General features: G+C 33.6%; 3 protein-coding genes across 7 annotated transcripts; all 3 read right to left on the bottom strand.

The window, feature by feature from the left end:
• Positions 1 to 503: 503 nt before the first annotated feature.
• LOC123888693 (protein ENHANCED DISEASE RESISTANCE 2) lies at positions 504 to 6,349 on the bottom strand. 2 transcript variants are annotated; one of them, XM_045937815.1, is made up of 10 exons: positions 6,230 to 6,349; positions 5,478 to 5,800; positions 5,287 to 5,370; positions 4,218 to 4,649; positions 3,866 to 4,001; positions 3,511 to 3,673; positions 3,255 to 3,383; positions 1,736 to 1,930; positions 983 to 1,105; positions 631 to 874 (listed from the first exon to the last, which is right to left on the bottom strand). In XM_045937815.1, exons 2-10 carry the CDS (start codon positions 5,770 to 5,772, stop codon positions 758 to 760), a joined length of 1,674 nt encoding a protein of 557 aa, XP_045793771.1. In that variant the 5' UTR covers positions 5,773 to 5,800; positions 6,230 to 6,349; the 3' UTR covers positions 631 to 757. The 2 variants fall into 2 exon arrangements, with proteins under 2 accessions (XP_045793770.1, XP_045793771.1); XM_045937814.1 differs by having other exon boundaries at positions 504 to 874; positions 5,478 to 6,242.
• Positions 6,350 to 9,257: 2,908 nt separating this feature from the next.
• LOC123888692 (protein IMPAIRED IN BABA-INDUCED STERILITY 1-like) lies at positions 9,258 to 14,583 on the bottom strand. Of its 4 annotated transcripts, none has more exons than XM_045937813.1 (8): positions 13,905 to 14,583; positions 12,698 to 12,982; positions 12,175 to 12,492; positions 11,523 to 11,753; positions 11,246 to 11,343; positions 10,991 to 11,108; positions 10,273 to 10,767; positions 9,258 to 10,016 (listed from the first exon to the last, which is right to left on the bottom strand). In XM_045937813.1, exons 1-8 carry the CDS (start codon positions 14,274 to 14,276, stop codon positions 9,879 to 9,881), a joined length of 2,055 nt encoding a protein of 684 aa, XP_045793769.1. In that variant the 5' UTR covers positions 14,277 to 14,583; the 3' UTR covers positions 9,258 to 9,878. The 4 variants fall into 4 exon arrangements, with proteins under 4 accessions (XP_045793769.1, XP_045793768.1, XP_045793765.1 ...); XM_045937812.1 differs by having other exon boundaries at positions 9,347 to 10,016; positions 10,273 to 10,776; XM_045937809.1 differs by having other exon boundaries at positions 9,615 to 10,016; positions 10,273 to 10,776; positions 10,991 to 11,126.
• A 3,109-nt stretch (positions 14,584 to 17,692) lies between these two features.
• On the bottom strand, positions 17,693 to 23,499 carry LOC123888691 (probable WRKY transcription factor 3). The gene is made up of 4 exons (XM_045937808.1): positions 22,818 to 23,499; positions 20,761 to 21,491; positions 20,290 to 20,448; positions 17,693 to 18,339 (listed from the first exon to the last, which is right to left on the bottom strand). The coding sequence occupies exons 1-4, from the start codon at positions 23,205 to 23,207 to the stop codon at positions 18,057 to 18,059; spliced, it is 1,563 nt and encodes a 520-aa protein (XP_045793764.1). The 5' UTR covers positions 23,208 to 23,499; the 3' UTR covers positions 17,693 to 18,056.
• Between the last annotated feature and the right edge of the window lie 1,093 nt (positions 23,500 to 24,592).

The following is a 24,592-nucleotide window of genomic DNA, read 5'->3' as shown; positions in this document are numbered from 1 at the left end:
TTTTTTTTTTGAAGACATCAATATTTTAATGTTGTCTGGTCTCCATTGAATATTTGATTTGTGGGCATGTGATGTGATGAATTGACATTGAATTGAGATTGTGAGTAATGTTCAAGAGTCAAAGTATGAACTGGTCCCCATATTTGAGTGGCTAGTATATGGAATTAGAATATATTAAGGGTAATTTAAAAAAAAAAAAAACTATTTTTTAGTTTTTTCTTATGACTTATAAGCTAAAAGATCTGTTTAGAGAATCGACATCTCACTATCCCCATGCAACATCTTGTAGCTTAGCGGCTAGAAATTTCACCCTTACGGTGGATAAGTGGGATGATCAGGGTTCGAACCCCGATCCCCTTTCCCCTACATATATAATGTAATGTTCCTACCAACTGAACTAAACTCACGGGAATAAATAGTTACATTAATTTTAGTTCTAGTCATTATAACATCAAAAGTTCATAAATAATTTTCAAATGTTTACAAGTTAAAATAAATAATAATTTTATTTTTTATTTTTTTACATTTCATGTCATTTGTCTATTATACATGTTAATCACCCTTTTAATTTTTTTTTTTACCTTAATGTACATTTGAATATAAGTATATGACTACAGAAGTTTGCATATCCAACATAAAAACATTAAACTCCCACTTTTTCCTCATCTAATTTAATTAAATGAATTACTATTATTACATGTATTAATTAGTTTGTATATTGTTGAATGCTATTCTCACAATATATTCATGAAAACCCTTAGCTTTCACCATCAAAAGTCATTAGCATTGGTATTTGGCCATTGTCAGCAAGATCAACCTTGTTCAATCTAATGCAGCATAGCACTTTTTCTGGAAGCTCTTCTTGTTTCTGTGCCTGTTATATAAAATTAAGAGAAATAGTTACAATCTTAATTAGTTGAAGGATAACTAAAGAGTACTACAAAAATGGTTGTAAATTCACTTCATTCAAATAAATTTGTACCTGAATGGTTAGGCCAAGATCAAGAATGCCTTCTTTTAGCCGATCTCGAAATGCATCGAGTCCTTTTCTTGATATGTAGCTAAACCGATGAATGTCAAGATCAATCTCAAAGTAGTTTGGTCCCTGTTAAGAACAGAATAAACAAGATCATTTCTTTGTTATATGTAACAAGGTGGTGAAAACATTTACATGTTATTAGTAAGGTATATCATGTAAGCTGATTTTTATGTAGCTTGCCGAGGAAGCAACAATCAATCATCTTTTTTCCGTCTTTCAAGCCAGTAATTAGTTAATCACCTATATAGCACTGACACAAACACCCGACATATGACTCTGATACGTAGACGTAAAAACTAATTGAGTATAAGCACATGTTGGTGTCGTACCCGTGTCTGACACCAATATGTGCCGACACCAAACACACATTCAATCTAAAATATCAGTGCTACATAGTTAATCACAATCCAGCTTATAATTTGGAAGGACAATGCATTTATCTATGAACTTTATTTTTACCTTGTAGAAGTTAATTACCAATATAGCACTGACACAAACACCAAACATATCACTCTGATACGTAGACATAAAAACTAATTGAGTATAAGCACATGTTGGTGTCGTACCGTTGTGTGACACCAATATATGCCGACATCAAACACACATTCAATCTAAAATATCAGTGCTACATAGTTAATCACAATCTAGCTTATAATTTGGAAGGACAATGCATATATCTATGAACTTTATTTTTACCTTGTAGAAGTTATGTTGTGGTCTTGAGAGTACAGGTTTTCCATTATAAGCTTGAACTAGCTTCTTCTCAGTAGAGCTCAAGTGCATATCCTCAGGATTAACAAGTCCTACCATAATCTTTAGTCTTTCTCTAAAAGCAACATTAGAATCTTTTGCAAATCCTTTTACCTTTTCCACCTCATCATCAATGAGTTTCTGTATCATGAAATGGAATCCAAGTTAAGTTTTAAACTTCAAGCACATATCACACCAAATATACAAGAGAAACTAATATAATTTCAATAACACTTCTGTTGAGAGTCCAACATCGGATGAGCTATGACTTTAAAATTTGTATATAAGTGCGAGCAGTGGTGGAACCAGGAAAAATATTGTGGGTGGACCATAAAATAGTCAATCTATTTTCAAATTGAATTTTTTTGTCCCTCTATTTTCATATGTTACAATTTTGGTACCAACAATCGATATTTTTACTCTAAAAATTGTGATTTTGGGCCATAAAGGTGATTTATTGTCTCCAACATTGAATCTAAAGATGAAATATCAAATTTGAGACCAAAATTCACTTCTTTTTTTCATTAAAATTTGCTATTTTTACCGCAAAAAAGAAAAGAAAAAAAAACATTGAGATAGGACTATAATTGCAACAAATGTGAAAATATGGTACTTAAAAAATTAAATATTAATTAAACATTTTTTTTTTATTTCATTTCATATTTATATATGCTAGTTCAATTGCTAATTTTATCTAATACTATAAATTCAATTAATTATGAACTAATATTTACACTAATACTTGAACTAATATGTGTACCGAATTACTTATAATCATCAATAATAAACTCTAAATTAATATTTACATTAATATTTGTACAAATATGTATACTGAGTGACTTAAAATCATTAATAATACATTTAAATTAATACTCTACATATAAAAAGAAAAATATTTTTTGGGGTGGGGGTGGGCCGTGGCCCACCTCAACCCACCCCTAGGTCCGCTGCTGAGTGCGAGACTTCCCTCACCTTACAGGCCGGTTGTAGGGTTGAGATATGTTTAACCTAAATCTGGTATCAGAGTCTAATACAAAATCCACTAGGATACCTCAATCGGGCCACTCAGGTGATACTCTAGATGTCCAGTCTTAGGCGTGAGGAGGAGATATGACCTATAAAAGTGTCTATAAGTGGGAGGCATATCTCACCTTACACGCCGATTTTATAGGATTGAGTTAGACTCGACTCAAATTCTAAGTAGCTTTTAGAGCCTAACGTAAGATCTGCTAGACTGTCCGTTATCATGCCACTAATAAGGTCATGCTCTACATGTCCAGACCTAGACATAAGGGTACGTGTTGAGAGTCTCACATTTGATGAGATAAGTGTGAGACATCGATCCCTCACCTTACAAGTGATTTCTTAGGATTGAGTTAAGTTCAATCCAAATTTTAATTACTTCTAAACATAGTCATGGATTGATTAAAATGAGTACAAAAAATTGATGGACCAATTGATGTACCTTTATGCTTTCCTGAAACTGAGAAGAAATGTGATCATCTAGAGACTCAGAAACTTTGAAATACAATACAAGACTCATCCCTTCTCCATCACTGTCACCAAGGAACATTGCAGCTGGATATGTAGGTAACTGCAACAAATCATATAATATAAACACAATGTAGAGAAAGATTTAAGAATGATACATATTTCAATCCTAGTACTATATAAAGATATAAGAATGTTGAAACAATGAAGGAAAAAAAATTAATTTATACCTGAATATTTACAATAAGAAGTTGGGGGATTTTTCCATTGGATTTCAAATTTGGAAGCTCAATGTGTCTAGCAATATGATCTATCTTTTTTGGACAAACAAATAGATCAACACCAATTGGAATGTATGGACTATTATTTGGTGCAGGAGTCTTTTTCTTGTCCCTGGAAAAAGTGAATATTATTACATAATTATATTTCCATGAAAATACAATTGGCGATATCTATTTTCTAACTCTAGCGTGCAGACATGTACTAATGTGTCCGTCTTTTGTATGGAAGTTTCAAAATGTTCTATGATAATTTAAAAAAAACCGGTTATTTGATTCAGTAATGAAGAGCAAAATTGCAACATACTTGAAATAGTTTTCACCGCGGAGTTGAAATGTTGAAGGCGGAATTTCAGACCAACATCCAGGAGACAGTTTCTCTCCATTCTGACATGAAATTGTATATCCTGCTCGTGGACGGATCAGATATCTTGTTGATTGACCTTTACATAACATGATCAAGGAGCTTAATCAGCATAATAATATGTTAATGCTACATTAATCTGTATAATAAGTTAAAATTATACTTCAATTATGTTTCTACAATTTCCATTATGCTACAATGTGAAAGCCTAAACAAATGCAAATATAAAAAGTGCTTATTGTTCTATGTAACTTTTTTTCCAAGGAATGAGAATTAAACTGATTCAAACACTTACTAAGCTCAGGTGATTCCTCTACATCACAAGATTTTCGCTTGAACGAAAGCCTGAAAATCGTTGACAGCTTTTTGCTCGGCCGATTATTGAAACTAACGGACGGTGCTAACCGATTCACGCTTGATTTCTTTGTGTTCTCTTGAGTATTTTCTTCAGCATTATTTTTACTTTCTTTTAAACCTTTAAAGCTTCCTTGATTCTTTCCTAAGCGAGGAAGTCCATAACCATGTTGTGCATTGATTAAGCCAAAGCCATTTTCATCTCTTCCTTTTAACTTATCTGTGTTATTCCCTCCATCAACCTTAACATAACTTTCATGATATTCTTCATATTGACAGTTATTTTCCACGACACATGTTGATCTTCCTTCATATTGGAGCACTTGGCCACATGACATGCTTCCACCTGTGCTTCCTGCCATCGGAAAACCATCTGCAAAGAAAGAAACAGCAATAAGAATGGTCCAAAATGGTAATATGAATACAGTTTTGTCGATCGCAGATCATAGAAAATATAGAGGTTTTGTTCAAATTCTACTATGCTACAATGTTATAGCGCTGATATAGCTGTTATTTGATAACACTTTGTACTAAATCGCGTTTCATTGTTCAAAGTCATCTATGCAGAGCTCTAGACTGTAGCGCCGCTATAGTCGCTATTTAAAAACTGTACTAATAGACAAAGTAAGAGTTATTTCACATACTAAAATTATATATGAAAGGGTGTCCTAGAAGATGGACTTTATGTTCAATGGTAAATAATGGTACATTCCCAGCAGATAAGCTCAAATAAGTCAATCAAAACAGCATATGGACACGTCGTAAACTGTTTCAGTAAGTTCTACCAAACAGTCTCACAAGTGTTTATGCCAGTCGATAAGCTCAAATAAGTCAATCCAAACAGCATATCAACATGTCATAAACTGTTTAAGTAAGTTCTACCAAACAGTCGCACGAGTGTTTATGTCAGTAGATAAACATAAATAAGTCAATCCAAACAAGCTCTTAGTGGTATCTGAACTCAAGTGCCACATTGTTATGATGTTAAAAAGGGATGCTTAATTCATTACCTCCATGAACACTATTAAACTCATCCTCTGAATCAGAATCCAGAATACTAACTGAATCAAAGTAATTCTCTTCTTGACACATTACTGCAAACAAGTAATGAAAAAACAAAGTTCACTATTAATTTCTCAAAGTTCAAAATGAAAAAGTCAAAAGATGTAACTAAGTTATGAAAAAATATATCTATACATACAGTTTGCATCAGCATCATATTGACTATGATGCCATTCAAGTTGAGTAAGATGGTATGCTGAATTACAAACTTCAGATCTTTTACATTTAGTAGTTGCACCATTTTCGAAGTCCCTACGAACAAATTCACTTACAGAATAATCTGTTACGCCCCGTCCTCCTGCATTGCTATTCTTCTTCTTGATATCCTTAGTAACTGAATTTGATATCTTTCGTCGACGGCGTCTTATTATCCTTCTTTGAAGCTTCTTTGGTGCTTTTATTGCCTTAGAAGGTACTGACGCACAACCACCCATTGTATCAGAGATTGAAGTACCTCAGAATCTGCATCAGCATATATCAAAGATAAGTGCTTATGTATAAGCTATGTCTATAACAAACGATAAAATAAAGTCAAACTGTTTTTATCTAAGCTATAAGTTGTTTTCATAAGCTATCCTGGAAAGAGCCAATGGACATGTCATGAGTTGTTTTCACAATCTCTCCCAAACGGTCGCACAAGTGTTTATGCAGGTAGATAAATTCAAATAAGTCAATCCAAACAAGTCCTGAAATTTACAACTAATCGAAAACAAATGAACAAGGAACCAAGTAAAAACAATGTTAAAGTAGATTGTACACTATTTGACAACACTTTGTATTAAACCGTGCATCGCAGAACAATAACGATTTGTTTAAATTCTGCTACATTATACCGCTATAGACTATAGTGCCGCTACTTGACAATGCTGATATGATGAAGGTAGATTGTACCTTTCAAATGAAGTTCAATTCAACCCTTGGAAAAGAAAGACTTATAAACCAACATATATATAAATTTCCATAAGCAGAAAAACATATATATAGAAAGAGGGTATGTTTTGAGGTTGTTTCAAGGAAGCTACATCAATTGTTGTGTGCATGTGTTTGGAAAAAAAAGCTAAAGAAGCAAAAGAATCCACAAGTGTTGTGACATGAAATAAGCCAAAAGCGTGTAAAGAATAGAAAAGAGAATGACACATTAATAACAACCTTGAAAAGGGAAAAGAAATAATTATGTTTGTGTTCAATGCATTTGTTGATTCTGTTTTTAGTAACATTAAAAAGTTGATTTTGTTGATTCTGTTTTTAATTGGTGGTTGCGGTTAGGCATTGAACCTTGATGTTGCAACAAAATGCTAAAAAATGCAGTAAATAAGTGTGCAAATGCGGTTTTAATGTTGTTGCAGATACCTCTAAAACTTTTATATTGCAGCCGCAATTGCAATTGCAGTTACGGACCACAATTTAGAAATGCGAAAATAGCAACAAAAATAAAATTGGAAAACATGAATCAAGATAATGGCTAAGGCAAAAGAATATATAGAATTCACAACAAATAAGAAGTCAAGAAAAAAAAGACACATAAAATTTGGAACAATTTTATTTGAGAAATACAAACAAAACATTCCAAAATCCTTTTTTATATTATTTTTATCACTTTGAAATGAATAAAAAATATAAAAAAATGTAAGAAATAATGGCATTTTGTCGATAAAAATAACATACCTGAAAATTATTGGAATATTCTCTCCCTCCTCTACAGAACAACAATATGAAGGAGAGAGAAGAAGAAAGTGTGCATGTGGGTCCGACAGAAAATAATATCGAATCCAAATGCCACAAAAACCACAACACCGTCTTTGTGTTTTCCTTTTGCAATAATTGTATTGTTTATGGGAACAATCAAAGTAATCAATAATGGATTATGTTGAAGAAAGAAAAAAATGATGAAAATAATTGAAAATAATGGTCACATTAATTCATCAAGAGAGGTTTTTGATAAGAAGAATTTGTTGTTTGGTTGTGATAATCTGGCTTGAAATCTTAGGCCTCTTAATGCATGAGATTTAGCTGGCTCTATACAAAGGAAAGAAGCAAGAAACATATCTTCCATGTTAGCAACCATATGCCATGCTGTGCTTTGTAGGATCTCATCATAATCTGTTTTTCTAATCTGAATCTGTATCATAATATGTTTTTCTAATCTGGATCTGTATTTGGATACTATTAATATTCCTCCTTATATTTGTAATTTTTTATTATTATTCTAGTAATTGCATTGTAGTATTGTACTAACTATATTGGAATTTCTATTATTATATCATTTTTTAATTTAAAAATAGAATTATATACTAAAAGAATTAAAATAGTGACAAAAATGAAGAGAAAAATACGTTAAAATATGTCTTTGTGTCTACCTTAAAAGTATTTTCAAATATGCCAACCCTTAAATAAACCGATCATCAAAAGAAAAATTATCTTTATAATCAAAGACGCCTTATTTTTTAAAATAAAATAATTATATATTTTATAATATAAATAAATTTAAAGAAGACGTTAACATGCCTCTTAAAAATTATATGTTAAGAATATAATATAGAAATATTTGTTTTAAAATTCGTTTAAAAAAATTAAAAATATTCATCTTAAAATTAGTAGTATCTTTAAAACACAAAATTTTTTTTAAAATATTAGTAGTATCTTAAAGCACAAGTTAGCTTTTAATGCATAATTTATAAAGAAACTTTGTATTTTGAATGCATAGTACTAGAAGTTATGTAACATATGCATCATCATATAAGCATAACCCAAAATCTGAAAGTTTGAGATGAGGTCACTAACTATGATGAAAGACAGAAAACAAGTACCAAAAATAAAACAGAGAGACGTTCATATCCAAATCGAAGAACGAGGCAGAACACATGAAAAACAGAATCTGTCTTCACATGCAAGTGCAGTATACGCACGTGTGTACCACTACCACTAAGCAAATATATTCATATACATGGTAGTAGTACTTTTTGAATCTGGTTCGGGGTCAGCTCTGGCATCAAGTGGTTTCAACCCCCTTTCGATCGTAGTTGCGGGGAATCGAACCGCGATTCTCCGTCCTCCCACATGGTAGTAGTACTTTACATTATAGGTATATGGATTTAGATTTTATACGTACATTACTCCTTCATGTTACTAGGGGTCTAGATTAAACGCAGCAGGCGTGATGCAGTTACTGTTTTTAATAGTTTGATTTAAAATTGATGTCCGAAATCGTTTATAGTTAATTTTATTAATAAGTAATATAAGCCGTTTCATTATCAAAAAAAAAAGCCGTTTGATTATAAATCAATGACACTCCTCTCACCTCTCATCTTTATTAGAAAAAAATTACGATAGATTCAAAGTTTATGATTGGATTGGTGATTTTTTAAAGATTTGTTGGGTTGTCCTTCGATTGTAATTTCAATATTGAACTGAGATCCATTTAAGGGGTTGTCCTCTCCCAACAAATATTTTTTCATATGCATCGGCCGAAGATGGACCTAGGACCAAATGGTTAAGGAACTCAAGTATCTACCACTTGTGCCACAGTATGTTGGTAAAATCCAGCCACTTTTATTATGGCACAATCTTTGATGGTAAAACGAGCGTTATTTATCTCATGTTTTATATTTTGAGTGACAAAAAAAAAATTCGATTTTTGTGTATTATTTTTTGTTACCATATTATAGATACAAAGCTTTCGCTACTGTTTAGCAAATTAATCAGCGGTTGGAGAACCTCTTCGGCATACAATGTGGGTTGTCCCTTTTCAATCGAATTTTTTCTATACGCAAGAGGCAGAAATCGAACTTCTAACCACTTTTTTAATGTACTCAAATCTCTTATCACTTGAACCAATTTATTATCTGTTGTTTTGTTTTTTTGTTATACTATTAAGATTAAGATGATAGTGTTTATACCACAATATACTATTGTTCACTTGTAACCACTTCTAACACAATTCTTGCATCATTTTTATCAAGAGTTGTACAAACTGATTGTTTAGTTTAGAAATTTTACTCAATTGAATTAGAATGTCAAAGAATGAAATTGAGCCATATGAGGTAATCAAACTATTAATTATGTTACAAGTTAATGCAAAAAAGTTACTTTGATCTAATTTTTTCTGTTCCCTATTTATGTATATATTTTGGTTGGTTTTGCATGTAGTAAGAACACTCTGATATATATATATATATATATATATATATATATATATATACCAGAATACTACTTTGAGATTTCTCTCCCTTTTTAATAAATAGGCTAATAAATATTAAAACTTCTGTAACTATGCTAAACACAAAAATTCTATCATTAAAAAATCAACCATTCTTTAATCATATCATCTTTCATGTTGGCACTGTTACTGTTAATCCTATGTATGATAAATCCTGTATGAACACTTTCTTATGAACAAAACGAAGGATAGTATCGCCAAAGCTATCAGATGAGCTGAAGTCAGAAATTAATATGGGTCGAATGTCTTCGGTAATGGAGTCCATCATTCGCCACAATGTCGATATTGTCGCCCTTTGTAGAAGCGAATATTACTCTATTCCAGTTATTCTTCCATACCTCTTCCCAACCTTGATTTACGAACAGATTGCCGCCACATGTTATTTTCATGCCAATGTAACAACTCATCGTTTTTATTTGTTGGTACTGATTGCTCCACAGGTTCACCGTAATATTTGTCGTCCTGTAAAAAATTGACAAAGAAAATAAGTTGCGAGCTAATACAATACCTATCTTGATCAATATCGTGATTTCAAATACGGCCACTAAGGATATTTTGACATCAATCTCGTCTAAAAGTTACTATTCACAAAGGCCAAATTACTGACATCTTGTGACCACAAATACGAAAATGGATTCTATGCACTTGGGATATCCTGCATTCACGCAGTCAGTGCATTGTGACCGTTTGATTTAAAGCATGAGGATTTCAAACTTACCTGTGCATCTATTTGATTATCGGATTTATCTATGAGATCAAGATCCATGAAGTAATTGGCATTGTATACATCAGCTGCATCAAATGATTCTACTTTATGACCCAGGTGCTTTGGTACTGCATGCTTGGGAATCTCATCGTGATGCCTTGTGTTATAATGATATTTTCTTTCTGAAACTTCTATCCCTTGCTTCGTTAAATCATAAGTGCCTTTTGCAAAGGTTGGATCCAATGCACTGATTTTACTTCTTGAGCCATCTGATAATACCGATGAAGCATCTGGCTTTCTTCTTTTCGCCCATGTAAAGCCACTAGATCCCGAGACTGGTGCTGGTCCTGAGTACACACTATAGCCGTTGTAACCATTCAACCTTTGTACATTATCTGATTTTGCATCATACAAATGTCTTTGTTGCTCTTTGTGCATAGCTCCTACTCTTCCCTTTGTTTGATGTTCTTTACCATCATCGTCTCTACGAGGGTTTTGAGAAATATTCTGCATTTCCTTCACAAAGAAGAAAGATAAGTATATAAAAAGTAGCTACTTTCTTCAAACAATGTTGTGATGTCAAATCATGGATCGCAGAAAATAGCGGTTTAGGATTTAGGGTCGCTATTTGACAACACTTTGTACCAAATAGCATATCGCGGAACAAAATCAATTTATTCAAATTCCGCTGCGCTATAGCTGTTACTTTACAACATTGAGTAAAGAATACCTCTTTCATAGTTGGTTTGTTGACATTGTTATGATCCTGAATAACTTTATGGGCCCTTCTTTGCCTTCCTGATGTTAGAGCCTCTCGCTCTCGCACTTTACCACCACCGTTCTTTTTCCTGAGGGCGAGATTTATACTTTAGTCACAAAAATGGAAATAAAGTACATAGTTTCATTAGGCTCAAAGCAGTATAAAAATTCAAGTAAAATATAAAATGAAAATTTTCTATGAATCGAAAACATCTTAACAATTTACCTGAGCATGTCTTCCCGGTTTTTAGCATCCAATTCTTTACTTGGTAGATACTTTGGAAGGAGTGATGGACTACAAGCATATGGTGCGGTGTTGAAATACTATTAAAGGCACAGCGTGAAACATAAAATCAGAATCACCAGTGAGAGCAAACATCATAAAAAATAAACGGTCTATATACACTTTGTGGAAAAAATAATAATAATAACTGCACAAAGAAGAATGGTATTTAAATATCCTATTGAGATCGGGAGAAAATTAGAATGCACAAAGAATTTACCTCGGACATAAGTGCAGAGGAGGCAGTACCACGCTTGGAAGGATCAACAGCGAGTAAGGTCTCAAGTAGGTCCACAGCAGTTGGAGGAAGATGACCTTTACACCTCTCCGAAAGGGAGCTTTCGTAACTAGTTTGAGGCTTAAACATTGTTGCAAGCGGAAGCTTACTCCTTTTCCAAAAATGTTCAGGTGGAGATCCACAAAGCTTAAAAATTTTGTGCAACTGTTCCACCTGTAGATTAAACAAGAATATGCAACAAATTATGAAACCAAAGTTTTAGTATTACTTTGAAGAAGGAACCGATAGATGCATTATTTGCAGATCAAGAAAAATAGCAGTTTGTTCAAATTCTGCTACACAACAGTTCTATGGTGCCTCTATGCGAAAACTCTTAAAATTGGGAGTTGGCCTAACTCAACCCTACAAAACCGGCTTGTAAGTTGAGGATTGCCTCTACTTATGAACTCATGTTCAGGCGATCTCACATCCGATTTGGGACTCTTAACAAAAACATTATGTACTAAATAGCGTTTTGTGGAACAATGGTGATTTGTTCAAATTCTGCTACATCATAGGGTTATAGCTTCTATATAACAACAATGATTAAGAGGATTAAATACATTGAATATGAAGATGAGTAATGCAGTAGTACCTCAGTTCTCCCCTTAAGGATAGGTTTCCCTATAAAAAGTTCCGCAAACACGCACCCTATACTCCACAGATCCACTGTAACTCCGTAGTTTGTTGATCCCATTAAAAGCTCGGGAGGACGATACCATAGAGTCACCACACGGCTTGTTAAAGGACGTTTGCTATTCGGGCCGGTGTTATTTGCTAATCCAAAGTCTCCTATCTTGAGAATGCCTTCGTTGTTAACTAATATATTTGATACTTTAATGTCTCGATGCATGATACCTCGTAGGTGACAGTGCTCAATTCCACTCAATAGCTGTCTCATGTAACACTTAATCTGTTGAGGAATATATGAAACAACAATTCATGTGAGAGTTTAATTTTGAACACTATCAGTGTAAAACGTTTTACATTGTCTATAAATCACAACCAATGTCAAACATTTTTAATGATCTGATTCACTGTGTAAAAAATCTTTACGGTGACAGTAACCTATAACAATGAAAACCACAAAATCATCACAAAAATAAATGTTGACAAACCTGTGCGTCTGTGAACTTGATATCGGGGTTAGATACTAGGCCAGCAAGATCATGTTCCATGTATTCAAATACAAGGTATATACTATTTGATAGTGGTGAAGTGATTATACCCTCTAACTTCATGATGTTAGGGTGGTCCAGTGTGCGGAGGATTATTATCTCCCGCGCCATGAACCTAATGCTCTCAGGTTGAAGTGTGTCCATCCGCACCTTTTTCAAGGCAACCATCCTCCCTGTCTCGACTTCGCGTGCTTTGAAAACACTGCTATATGTACCTTGTCCAACCTGCAGAGACATAAATACACATTGAAACAAAAATATAAGATGGTAAATTGATTAGTGTTTGCCAAATAATGGCCATAAGGTCAAGAAATTCTAGCTTATGGAACGTGCAATTTATCATGGTGAATCAAAGAAATGAAGCTTTGTAGCAATGATAAAATCACCAAACCATAAAACACATTTATTCAACAGCCAATTACTCATGTTGATGCATTTAATTTAATAACCACATCAATTTATAAAACAGCATAGAGAGTAAAGATCGAATAGAAAATAAACTAAAACTCAAGGGTTAGTCTTTTGTCGCAGGTTCGAGACCCCACTAGTCTCTCCTTGTAGGAGTAAAATGTAAATCCTTCATGAATGCTATTAGGCTCTTAAGGTTTCTCTGCCTCAAACATCGGTAGATACAACCCTAGTTCTAAATAGTAGTCTGCAATTGCAATTGCGGCCGCAGTATTGGCATCACAATCACAAGTACGGTTACGGTTGCATTTTGCAACCCCTTGATCCTAATTTTTTTTTCCATAAAAGAATACATGAATCTATGGTCTTAAATAAAGGTTTGCAACCGCGATCTGGGCTGCAACATAACATTTTCCGATGTTGTCAAACCACAATGCGACCGCATTTAACCGCGATTCTTGGCAATTATTGAGATTTTCTCTGCCTTGCACTCATGAGCTACAAATCCTCTAATCCTAAATTTTTTCTATAAAAAATAAACTTAGCAATCTAGGGATTTAAAATAAAGGTATGCAACTACAATCTAATGTTATCAAAACCGCAAATGCGACTGCGATTGATAGCGCATCTGACCGCAATTCTCTGCGATATCAACGATCGCGACGCGGCCGCAACCTATTTAAAATCTCAAGGAATTAATCAATGCATGGAAATGTAATTAAAAAAAAAAAAAAATTACCTTATCTAATTTCTCAAAAGAATCAGTTTTGAGAGGGACCAAACCATGAATGGCTTCACCAGCAACAGAAGTAAGCCAAGAAGGCCAACCAGCAGCAATCTGTTCACCTTCAACAAACCTATGATAAAAACCAATCTTGACATTCAAATCTCCCTTTTTCCACTCTGCGGGTTTGAGGTCACCCTGATGTTGTTGTTGATGTGTAACATTCACAACAACACCAGAATTTCCTCTAGAAGATGGAGATGTCTCCACCACCATGCTTCTACCTGAACCATTGCTCCTTTTTCGAGAAGAACTCGAATAAACGTAAGGTCCAACCGGAGAAACTGTATCAGCTTCTCCGGTTTTCTTGGAGTTCACGCAACCCATTTAGATAAAACCCGGAAAGTAAAACCAGCTCGGAAGCGGGTTGTAAATCCGCTTCCGAGAAAATTTTGATAAGGGTCAGAGAGGAAAAGGAAAAGGAAAAATACCCAGATACAGAAACATGATGAAATAAAAGAAAAAGAGTTGCTTTTTGTCTTTTTTGGAATATTTTGTGTTTGGTTTTCTCTCTCTTCCAGAAATGTAAAATGCAATACAATCCAACCCTTTTTTTGTCTTGAAAGTCGAGTTGGGAGATCTGTGGTGAATGGTTGGGAGGATTTTGTGGGGAATGATGATGTTTGCATGCATTGTTGTGCTGTGTCTTTTGGTGGTGTTGTAAGAGAAAGAGAAAAGAGAAAGAGAAAGAGAAAGAAAAGGAGAGAAAAGAAAGAAAGGTGTAATGTAACCGTTGGGAAAAGCTGTATTATGTGTTGCTATTGTTTTCTCTCATCTCATACAAGAGCGATTTGGTTTACTCACTCACTGTTACTGTCACTGCTGCTGTCCAATACTCCTTCACTTTTTTTTTTTTTTTTTAGATTTTTAGATAGGTGTGAGCTTACGATTTTTTTCTGTTCGATTTTATTTATCTCGTATTCGAATTCTGCATTATTAAAACTCATTTTCTTAGGATTCTAACCAAAAAAAATTCAAAGCATTATCGGATAATAAATATTGACACTTATCTTATTATCTTAATTGGGATTCGAATAGTAGTTCTCCATCATTTTTTTTGTAAATCAAAGGTATTCTTCACGCACAGCTGTAAAGACTAATTCTATCTAGATATTATTGTGATCCATTTAAGGGATTGACCTCTCTCAACAAATGCTTCTCAATACGCACCGGCCGAAAATCAAATTCAAGACCAAATAATTAATATCTACCACTTGTAACATTAGTGTTCTCGTCATTTTTTAAACAATGTGACACATATAGTACACTTATTATTTTATCTTTAGTTATTTTCTATATTTTTTTTTTTGTCTACAAACCTTGTTAGTTAAACTCCAGATAAAAATGTTCAACCTAATAATAACAACGTTGTTAGTTAAACTTTATTATAGATGGTGATAAGTAAAAAATTGTTTGTGTTTAGACTTCTATTTCTATTTCATAAGTTACGATTTTTAAACTTGTTTAGTTGTTAATTAGCTCCCTAGTTATTCCAGCTAGTAGCTTACATTAGCTTGAGCCTATATTGCGCCTATGCATTGTGAGCCTATCTTGCGCCTATGTGTTGTATAAGTAGCAAACTCTTGTATTTGTGCAACTAATGAGATTAATTTTTTATATTCTCTCAATTTCATCTTCTTTCTCTTTCTGTAACTGAATTCTAACCAGCTCATTATGAAGGTCCCGTTTACTTTTCACCACCAAAAGTAATTAAACAGGCCTAAATCAACTTATGCAATAGAAATCTATACTTAAGCAATTTTTTACTTTGTGGAAATCTTTTCTATTTACATTTTCTAAAATAGTGTTAATTTTACTCGTTAACAAAGATATACTTGTTAAGAGTCTCACATCAATTACGAGATGACCTGAATGTGTGTTTATAAGCAAGAGGCAATCCTCACCTTTCAAGCCGGTTTTGTAAGGATGAGTTAGGCGCAATACTAAATTCTAAGATAGTATCAGAGCTTCTCCACGATCCGTTGGGCCACCTGTTATCGGGTTTCCGCTATCGGGCCACCTACCGTTTTTATTCACGCACCAAACTCAATAGTGTTGGGCGTGAGGGGAGGTTTATAAGCAAAAGGCAATCATCACCTTACAAACCAGTTTTGTACGAATGAGTTAGGCCGAACACTCTATTTTAAGAATACTAAACTCAAAGTGAACAATTGTGTACATTATTAGAAACCAATGAAAATGTCAAAATATTGTTTTCATTATTTTCAAAAATGCATCATGTTTAACTAGTTTTTCTTCTTCTTTCCATTACAATTGTTCATTTTATGAGTCTCGTACATATTCTTATTAGCAAGTTAAAATGAACATATATTTTAGAAAATGAAAACAGGAAATATTTTTACAAATGTAAACAGCCTATTAGTAATTTTAGCATGGTTTAGTTCTATTTCACTACCTTTTTGATTTATTTTTAATAATAATATTAGGAAAAGTGGAGGAATAAGTGAAGAATTTTGTGCAATGTTGCAAGGATGAAAGCCTCAAAGTCAAGTGATGCAACGATGGTTTTTAAATAATCAAGAAAGTGAAATTTTCAGAGTAAATTTTGTTTTTTGTTGGAAAACTCTGTATCCGGCCCAAAAACCGACTAATCATAGGATAAATTTCACAACCCTCTTGTGTGGTCGGTTTAAAACCATAATTTATTTATTTTTTGCTTTGTATGAACTATCCATTGTATGAGCTATTCGTAAGAGTGCACCGCTGCCATATATAGAGGCTTGTGTACTTGATCAAATATGACGTCTCTTTCCTTTGTTTTGAGTGATTATTCGATGTTCTTTAGAACTTGCATTGTAACCATTTTGAAACTAATTTCTATTTGTGAAGCATGTTTTGATCAAAATGAGCACTATAGGATCATTTTTTTTTTCTTCTTTTGACCTGATGGCTTGTTGATACAATTTTTACAATAGTTGTCCATCATTGATCGGTAACTCCCATAGAAGTGGTTGTGTCGTATACTCCATAAGAAAAAAAAAAGTCAAAACATACTCACTGTTCAATTTAATGATGAATATTTTTTGTCAAATGACGCAAGTTTCTTTTAACATAATCAAGGTTGTTGGTTCGATCTCTAATTTGGACATGCAGCATTGTTAAAACTCTTAAGGAGAGTTTGCCGTCTATTTAGATCTCACAAGACTCGAGAAATTAGTCTTTATAGTTACACGTATAAAATACATGATTTACGAGGGGAAAAATTCAAGAAAACTATTTGATCTTGAATTTAATTGATATATTTATACAGTACTATAATGCAAAGTAGAAGAATTTAATTGCAGCATGCGTGTGTGTTTGTGAGTGAGCTGTATGAATTGAAAGGTGTTGATGGCTCCATGCCAGCCAACTATAACACCTCCACTCAGAATTTGACACTTCCTTCTTCAGTTGCCAGATTGGACTTTATAGTTCTTTTTACTAGTTTATACAGCATACTTCAAGTACCATTTAAGCTTATAACTTTTTCTTCTTTTCTTTTTAAATTTTACCCTTAGTATCTATTAAAAATATATTAAATAAAAATATAATTTTAATTGATGTTTAATTTTAACGATAGCTCAACTACTAATTCTATTAAAACACTACAAATTCAATTTATGAACTTATCTGCTATCAGCTAGTTTATCCATTATCCTAAACCGAGTTGCGTGCTTTATCAGCCTGGGCTCAATACATGGAACAAATATAATTCAACAGAAATAGCTACACAAATAAATCCATACAAAATAATTCATTCAACTTCCATAACATATAATTGATAGTTTGATACCAACTTTTAAATTTTATTTGTACTCTAGAACTGCCCCTAACAAGAAGTATTAGACAGTACCAAGAGCATCATGGTTTATAAATTTATGATAATAATGTCCATAGATCAGTTTAAATGATCTTCATACTTGTGAACAATATCTTATACAAAAGCAATTCCATAATTTCAATGTACAAAAGGTGTTACATACAAAAGAAACTACAAAACAATAAACATGCATTGGCCATTACCAATTCTTACTACCAATAATTCATCTTCTACACAACTTCATTCTGTAACAAGTGTATTGTACCGTTGATTCTGGCACCAGACTTTTATACAATGATTTGCTCTTCTTTTAAGCGTAAATGTACAGGTCTTTGATCATTGTTTCCGAACTCCATATCTTTAAGCAAAGGGTGCTTCTCCGGCGCCACAGTTTGTGGTTTTGATAGCATTGAATTACTATTAGCTGTGTTGTGGCTGCTGTTTCTAGCAGCAGGGACATCGTGATTATGTTTTCCCTCGTACGTTGTTATGACAGCTTTTGGGTCTGTTGAAGCTCTTTCAACATGTTTACGCACGTTGCATCCTGCACTAGTGCACTTGTAATAGCTCCTGCTCACAGAAATTCAGTATTAGAATTGTTCAAAAAAATTGAAAACAAAGTACATGAAAAGTTATAAACTAAACTAGTTTTTTTATCAATTTGTTGTCAGATTGAAACGAGTGTGATGTCTCCTCGTGCATACATATTTGACAAAGAGACCACTAGCTTCAAGAAGGGAGCAAACAAAGCAACATTTCTTGTTTGCATTGTATACTTTTAAGCACGATACATATTTGACAAAGAGACCACTAGCTTCAAGAAGGGAGCAAACAAAGCAACATTTCTTGTTTGCATTGTATACTTTTAAGCACTGACATAGTAACATGGACGTAAGACACAACACTGACACAGTCACATAAATATCAGTAATAATATGAGAAAATAGAAGTGATTCAATGTTATGAAGCTACGTGTGTCAATGTTCGACATGTGTCGGACACCGGACACACCTTCAATCTAAAATGTCGGTGCTGCATAGCTTTTAGGCAAGGAGGGTGCAAGGGAGGGGGCCAAATCACCACATTTGCAAGGATGTTACAGAATTGTGGAACAAAATTTTGGGATCCGAAGTTATTGTTCTCTTATGTTGAAAATGAATAGACAGATACAATGTCATGCATAAATGACACAAACATGCCTCAGACACTGAGTGGGGCTAATAATCTGAAATGCTGACTGTGTTACCAGAACCAGCAGAACAAGTTCAGAATGATATCAATGTACACGAAAGAAGATTATCATGGAAAAGAATACAAATAGAGTACAAAATATTTCAAACTCAAAGGAGCATCCAGAGTGTGTGGAATAAAGAGAACTATTTTTTACCTTTCTTTTTCTTTTTAGTACAAAAGCAATTAAAATTTATGAAGTTATAAGATGTCATTAAACATGATTCGTGATAGGAAACTATTTGATCCATGTCTCGAATTCCAACTAGTGGGAAAAGATTGTACAAAATAATTCACAACTATTACATGTATGAAATAAATAGTTAAGAAAAGTTTCATGCAGAAAGCATGAAAATGAGGGATGGTGGGCTTATCAAGTCAAAATGGTGAGTTTCTTCCTATTTTCATTCGCAATTAGTGAATCATAACATTCGCATTAACTACTTATTTCTAACTTTATCCTTGTGTCATGGTACTATCACCAAGTGAAATAAAGAGCAACTTGTGGAATGAGATGAGAGGGTAATATAGTCAAGTGTACTTATATTCCCTTGAAATTAAGAGTATGTAACATAATGGCTTTCTCGGTGTCCGTTTATTTTCTAACAACATTCTCAATTTTTATTTTGTATGTTGGAGTCTGGAATGATATTTGGTTATGGATTTTCCTTTTTAATTGAAACTAGAAACGACGGAAGCTAACTAGATAGAATGCGTTTCATGAAAACTGAAAACAATGTTTTGAATTTTTCCCGAATTTTCAAAAATACTCAATCTATTTTTAAAGTGCATTTTCAAAAACCTTCATAACCCTTCTCTAATGTTTATTTGTCAGTGGAAACAGTAGAGTAAATCAGCCCCAAGTTGCTGTGAAAAACCTTAAAATTGATATTTCAAGATGAAGTGTCAATCAACACTTTTTCGTGTGTGATAAGGATTCAATGAAGTAAATTACATTGACATCTCGTATTTCAATCTTAGACAAATAAACCTTGCTTAAAATTTAAAAGTTCTTCAAGCACATACTCTGTATAAATATGTTTGGGTGCATAGTATTAAATTAAATAATAAAAATTATAAATCAACTACAAATTAATATACAATATAAAACTAGAGACGGATAGCATATTACAAATTTTATTTTATTTTTGAAACGGCCAATGTTAGTAGTTAGTTTGATTCTTTTAAGGTTAAAAGTTCAAACATTTTGAATCTAAGAGAAATGTGAACCTAAGAAACTTTTAATATGAGAGAGAGAGAGAGAGAGAGAGGAATTATTAAAGCATTCACCTTGGATGAGGATTTCCCTTCACTACTTTCTGACCATATTTTCTCCACCTATAGCCATCATCCAAAAGATCAACTTCACTTCTTGTTTGCACAATGATTTTGGGTTCTGTGACAGTCTTCTGAGACGGAGGTACTTCAGGAACCGCAGGCTCAATGTTCCTGAAAGACAGCGATTTAGCATATATCATGAAGAATTATAAATAAGTGTAACTGAGTTGGATTCCTTGAGTTGCCCATTTGCGAGACAGTCCAACCTCGTGTGAGAAAAACCAGATGTCTCGCTGCCGACTCAAGGATTAGTCCCATAGCAGGCCAGAGAGCCTAAGCTGTGGGGATACCTTAAGGCGTCTATCGGGGGTCAAAAAAACCTTTGAGGCGTCTATCGAGGGTAAAAAACCCTAATTAAGGTGCAAAAAAAATAAAAAAAGTAAGTGTAACTGAATGGCGAAAGATTAACATGGAAAAACTTGCCTTCTCTTAGGGTTTGGCTCAACACCATCTCCGCCTTCCTTATTGCCTGCATCACCGACTTCCTCACTCTCACTCGTTCCAGGCCATGGTAGGAGAGCCCCTTGATTGGAGGTCGGGTCATTCTCAGGCTCAGGCACCGAAGAATCGGGTACACTTTCACTAATTTTGTTCGAATTTCCATACCAACCTTGTGAGTTTGAGTCAGACTTAGGTTGAACATTTGCATTTCCATTCACATCACTATTTTCTTTGGAACGCTTATTCGCCTGAGGCTTATCGTGGTTATGTTGGCCCTTATAGATGATTTCAGTTATATGACCATCAGGGGCACGCTCAACTTTTTTCTTCACAGGACAATTCAGATGCGTGCATTTGTAGTAGCTTCGTGGATACTCGCTCCCCTTAACCTGCTTCTGTCCATACTTACGCCAGTTGTAGCCATCATCTGCAGGTTTGTCAATAGGTAGAGATGCTGGTTGATATTTCTTATCAGAATGTGAAATCTCCGACGTTTCCATTTGAGTATTTCTAGGTTCTGATGCATGTACTACCATTTGCTGCTCTGAAGCTTCACTTAGAGTATAAGATGGCTGCTCTACACGTTGTTCGGTGTGAGGTTCTAATGAGACCTGCTGGTATTCAGGTTGCATGTGCATATTATGAGATTGTGCTAGGACAGCTTGAGCTGTAACCTGTGCTAAAGCCTGTTGGTGTGACATTCCAAAGGGACTCTGTATAAATTGAATTGAAGAGATGGTTAAAACCTCGGACAAGTATAGCCACCATCCTCAATGGAAAAAGATGACATTTTGATGCATAATAATGAGAAAAATACTAAGAAGTAAGAAGCATGACCAACAAATGATGTAATATAATGCATGACCCTGAACGGTTACTCGGCAACTACTTTACACACAAATACAGAAAAGAATCAGTTTATTTATGTGCAAGGATAAAAAGGATCTGCAGTAATATTTGAAAGAAAAAAAAAATTAACATGTGCAAGGATAAAAAGGGTTGCTCGGCAACTACTTTACACAAACACAGAAAAGAATCATTTTATTTATGTGCAAGGAAAATACGGATCTGCAGTAATATTTGAAGATAAAATTAAAAAAATTTGAACAAGTTTGAAGATAAAAAATTAACATGCCGCCATGACTCATGAACAAGTCAAATGCTAAGGCATAAATCCAGTCATTCAGTTTCTTAGTGTGTGTTTAATTTCACGGTAAAAGTGATTCCAGACATTAAATTTATTTGGACATGTTTGGTTGATGTCAATCGGAATCGATTCAGCTGAGATTTGTATATTTTAATGCGATTTTTATATTCAAATTTATTGTTGAACTCACTTTTACGTAAATGTATCCAAACATAAACCACTTCACATTCAACTGACTTTTACGTAAATGTATCCAAACATAAACCACTTGACATTCAACTCCTTTTACCTTAAAACAATTTACCAAATCACTTTTTGTCATCTCATCGCATAACCAAACACAACTCATAAAAACTTTTCATTATGGAATGTCTTACAAAGACTGTATATTCCTAAAACAAATTAAAGCCACAAACTTTATCTACACTTTTCATTGTTAGTTTGTTACTAAACCACCCCATCAAAACTACCACAAAAGAAAATCAAGGTAATGCAACCAAAATTCATTTCACTTTAACTTCACTCTGCACAAATTTTGCAAAAATAACACTTCAACTTCATCAATCCCTCAACAAAAAAAAAACAAATCAAAAAAGCACTACAGCATCAATCCACTACACACAAGCCAACATAATTTTACTAAATCCAAAACACAATAAGATAACAAAATTTAGATCAAATTTCAATAATTGAGACTATTGCAACCAATTTGATACAAAAACACAGACAAGATAAAAAAAAAATCTCATTTTTTTCAAACTGCAATTTCCAATCACAAACAAAAATCAAATCTGACTTTTTCAAAACAATTTAAGATAAAAACTAAAACTTTATGAATTAAATCACAACCCTTTTGAAAATTATACAAAAAGCAATGAATTGGGTGAATTACCTGAGGAGAAAAAAACCCAGGAGAGTTAAGAAAACCAGAAGGACTCAAACCAGGAGGAACAGTGAAAACAGGTGAACGAGCAATGACTAAGTTCATAGGTCTACTTTGTTTGAAACCCATGTTTCTATTAGACCCATCATCATCTTTACCGGAAATAAAGTCACCGGAAGAAGAGGAAGAGAAAGCAAGAGGAGAAGCCATAGCTCCGGCGAGTAGTTGAGAGAAGGTGGCGGATTCGGTGGCGAAGAAGCTTGAAACTAGTGTCATGGGTCCAGGACTAGCGGCACCGGCGAAAAATGCTTCGACGGAAGGACGTGGTGGGAGGGTGATTGTTGGTCGTGTTGGTGGTGGTGACGCCGTGTCGGTGTCGGAAGGGTTGGTGGTTGACATGTTTTTTTTTTGTTGGTGTTGTTTTTTGCGGCGGTTGTTGGTGTTGTTTTGTTAGTGTAAGAATAATAATAAAGACAAAAAGGAAAATAATAAAAAAAAAAAAGAATAATAATGTAAGAATGAGAAGAAAATGGGAAGAAGAGAAATGAAATGAATGATAGGTTATGGTTTCGTGTTTGTTTGTGTTGTTGTTATCTTGAAAATCAGCGCAAAGTCCACTTCTTTGTAAGAAAAAGAAAAAACTCTTTTGTTGCTCCACTAATCATTTTACACTTTTATTTATGAATTTAATGGAGAAGCACCATAATACGGTACTTAAAAGTTGTGCATGGAAAACATCAAAATATAGACTTTTGTTGTATTGACTACACAATTTCCAAGTAAAACTTTCTAAATTTGAATCCTTAACAAGTGCCCCTGGGGCACTATTTAGCATTTGCCTAATTTAATACTCCCTCCGTCCTAAAATAAGTGACACATTTGACTTTTTTACGTATGTCAATGCATAATTTTAACAAAAAATTACTCCCTCCATACATATTTATAAGCAAATTTGACTTTTTTGGTACATTAAAAAATGATGTAGTCTATAATATAGACCACATACATCCATTATTCAATATACCAAAAAAGTGAAATGCGTCCGGAGGGAGTATCAATTTATAATGTCGCACTCCCTCTGTCCCTAATTATAAGACTTTTGGTGTCCTAAATATAAGACCCTTTATAAATTTTTATAGGCATTTATTACACTTTTTTCAAACATACTCCTTATTAATATTATCAATTTGTTTTGGAATATGAAAAATCGACAATGAATGTATACACAAGGGTAACTTAGTAATAGTAACACACTTTTATGACAAAATTATTACGTCAACAATTTTTCTTAACACCCGTGATTTTTGAAATGGTTCTTATAAAAAGGGACACAGGGAGTATTGAGAAAGTGAAATAAAATGAGGTGATATGACGGAAACCATAGTTAATATTGGTTGACAGTGTAAAATTATTTTACATTGGTATCGTAAACTGACACACACACACAAGAGTCGAGGTTCAAATCTTGATCATTTCACATTGAAAAAATGAAGCAAGGTTCATGAACAAAAACTCTAATTGGAAATCTTGCATATCTATGATTATCTCAAACACATATATCTTTGGAAATATCATAAAACTTTTTTGCATCTTAAGCAAAGAAATAAGAGACTTCCTATATCAAGCCCTAGTATTAAGGAAGTCATTTGACAATCTCTTCTTTTGCACTGGATCAAATGTGATTATGATGGTGCAGTTCTTGGAAGTCCATGCATTGCTTTCTATGGAGGAATTTTCAGGAATCATTTAGATATCAATGGGTTGTTTTGCAGTAAGTTTAGGTA

This window comes from Trifolium pratense, linkage group LG6 (genome assembly GCF_020283565.1).
Source record: "Trifolium pratense cultivar HEN17-A07 linkage group LG6, ARS_RC_1.1, whole genome shotgun sequence".
NCBI classification, from domain to species: Eukaryota; Viridiplantae; Streptophyta; class Magnoliopsida; order Fabales; family Fabaceae; genus Trifolium; species Trifolium pratense.
The sequence above is the reverse complement of the archived record's forward strand: the minus strand, read 5'-3'. Positions and strand labels throughout refer to the sequence as shown.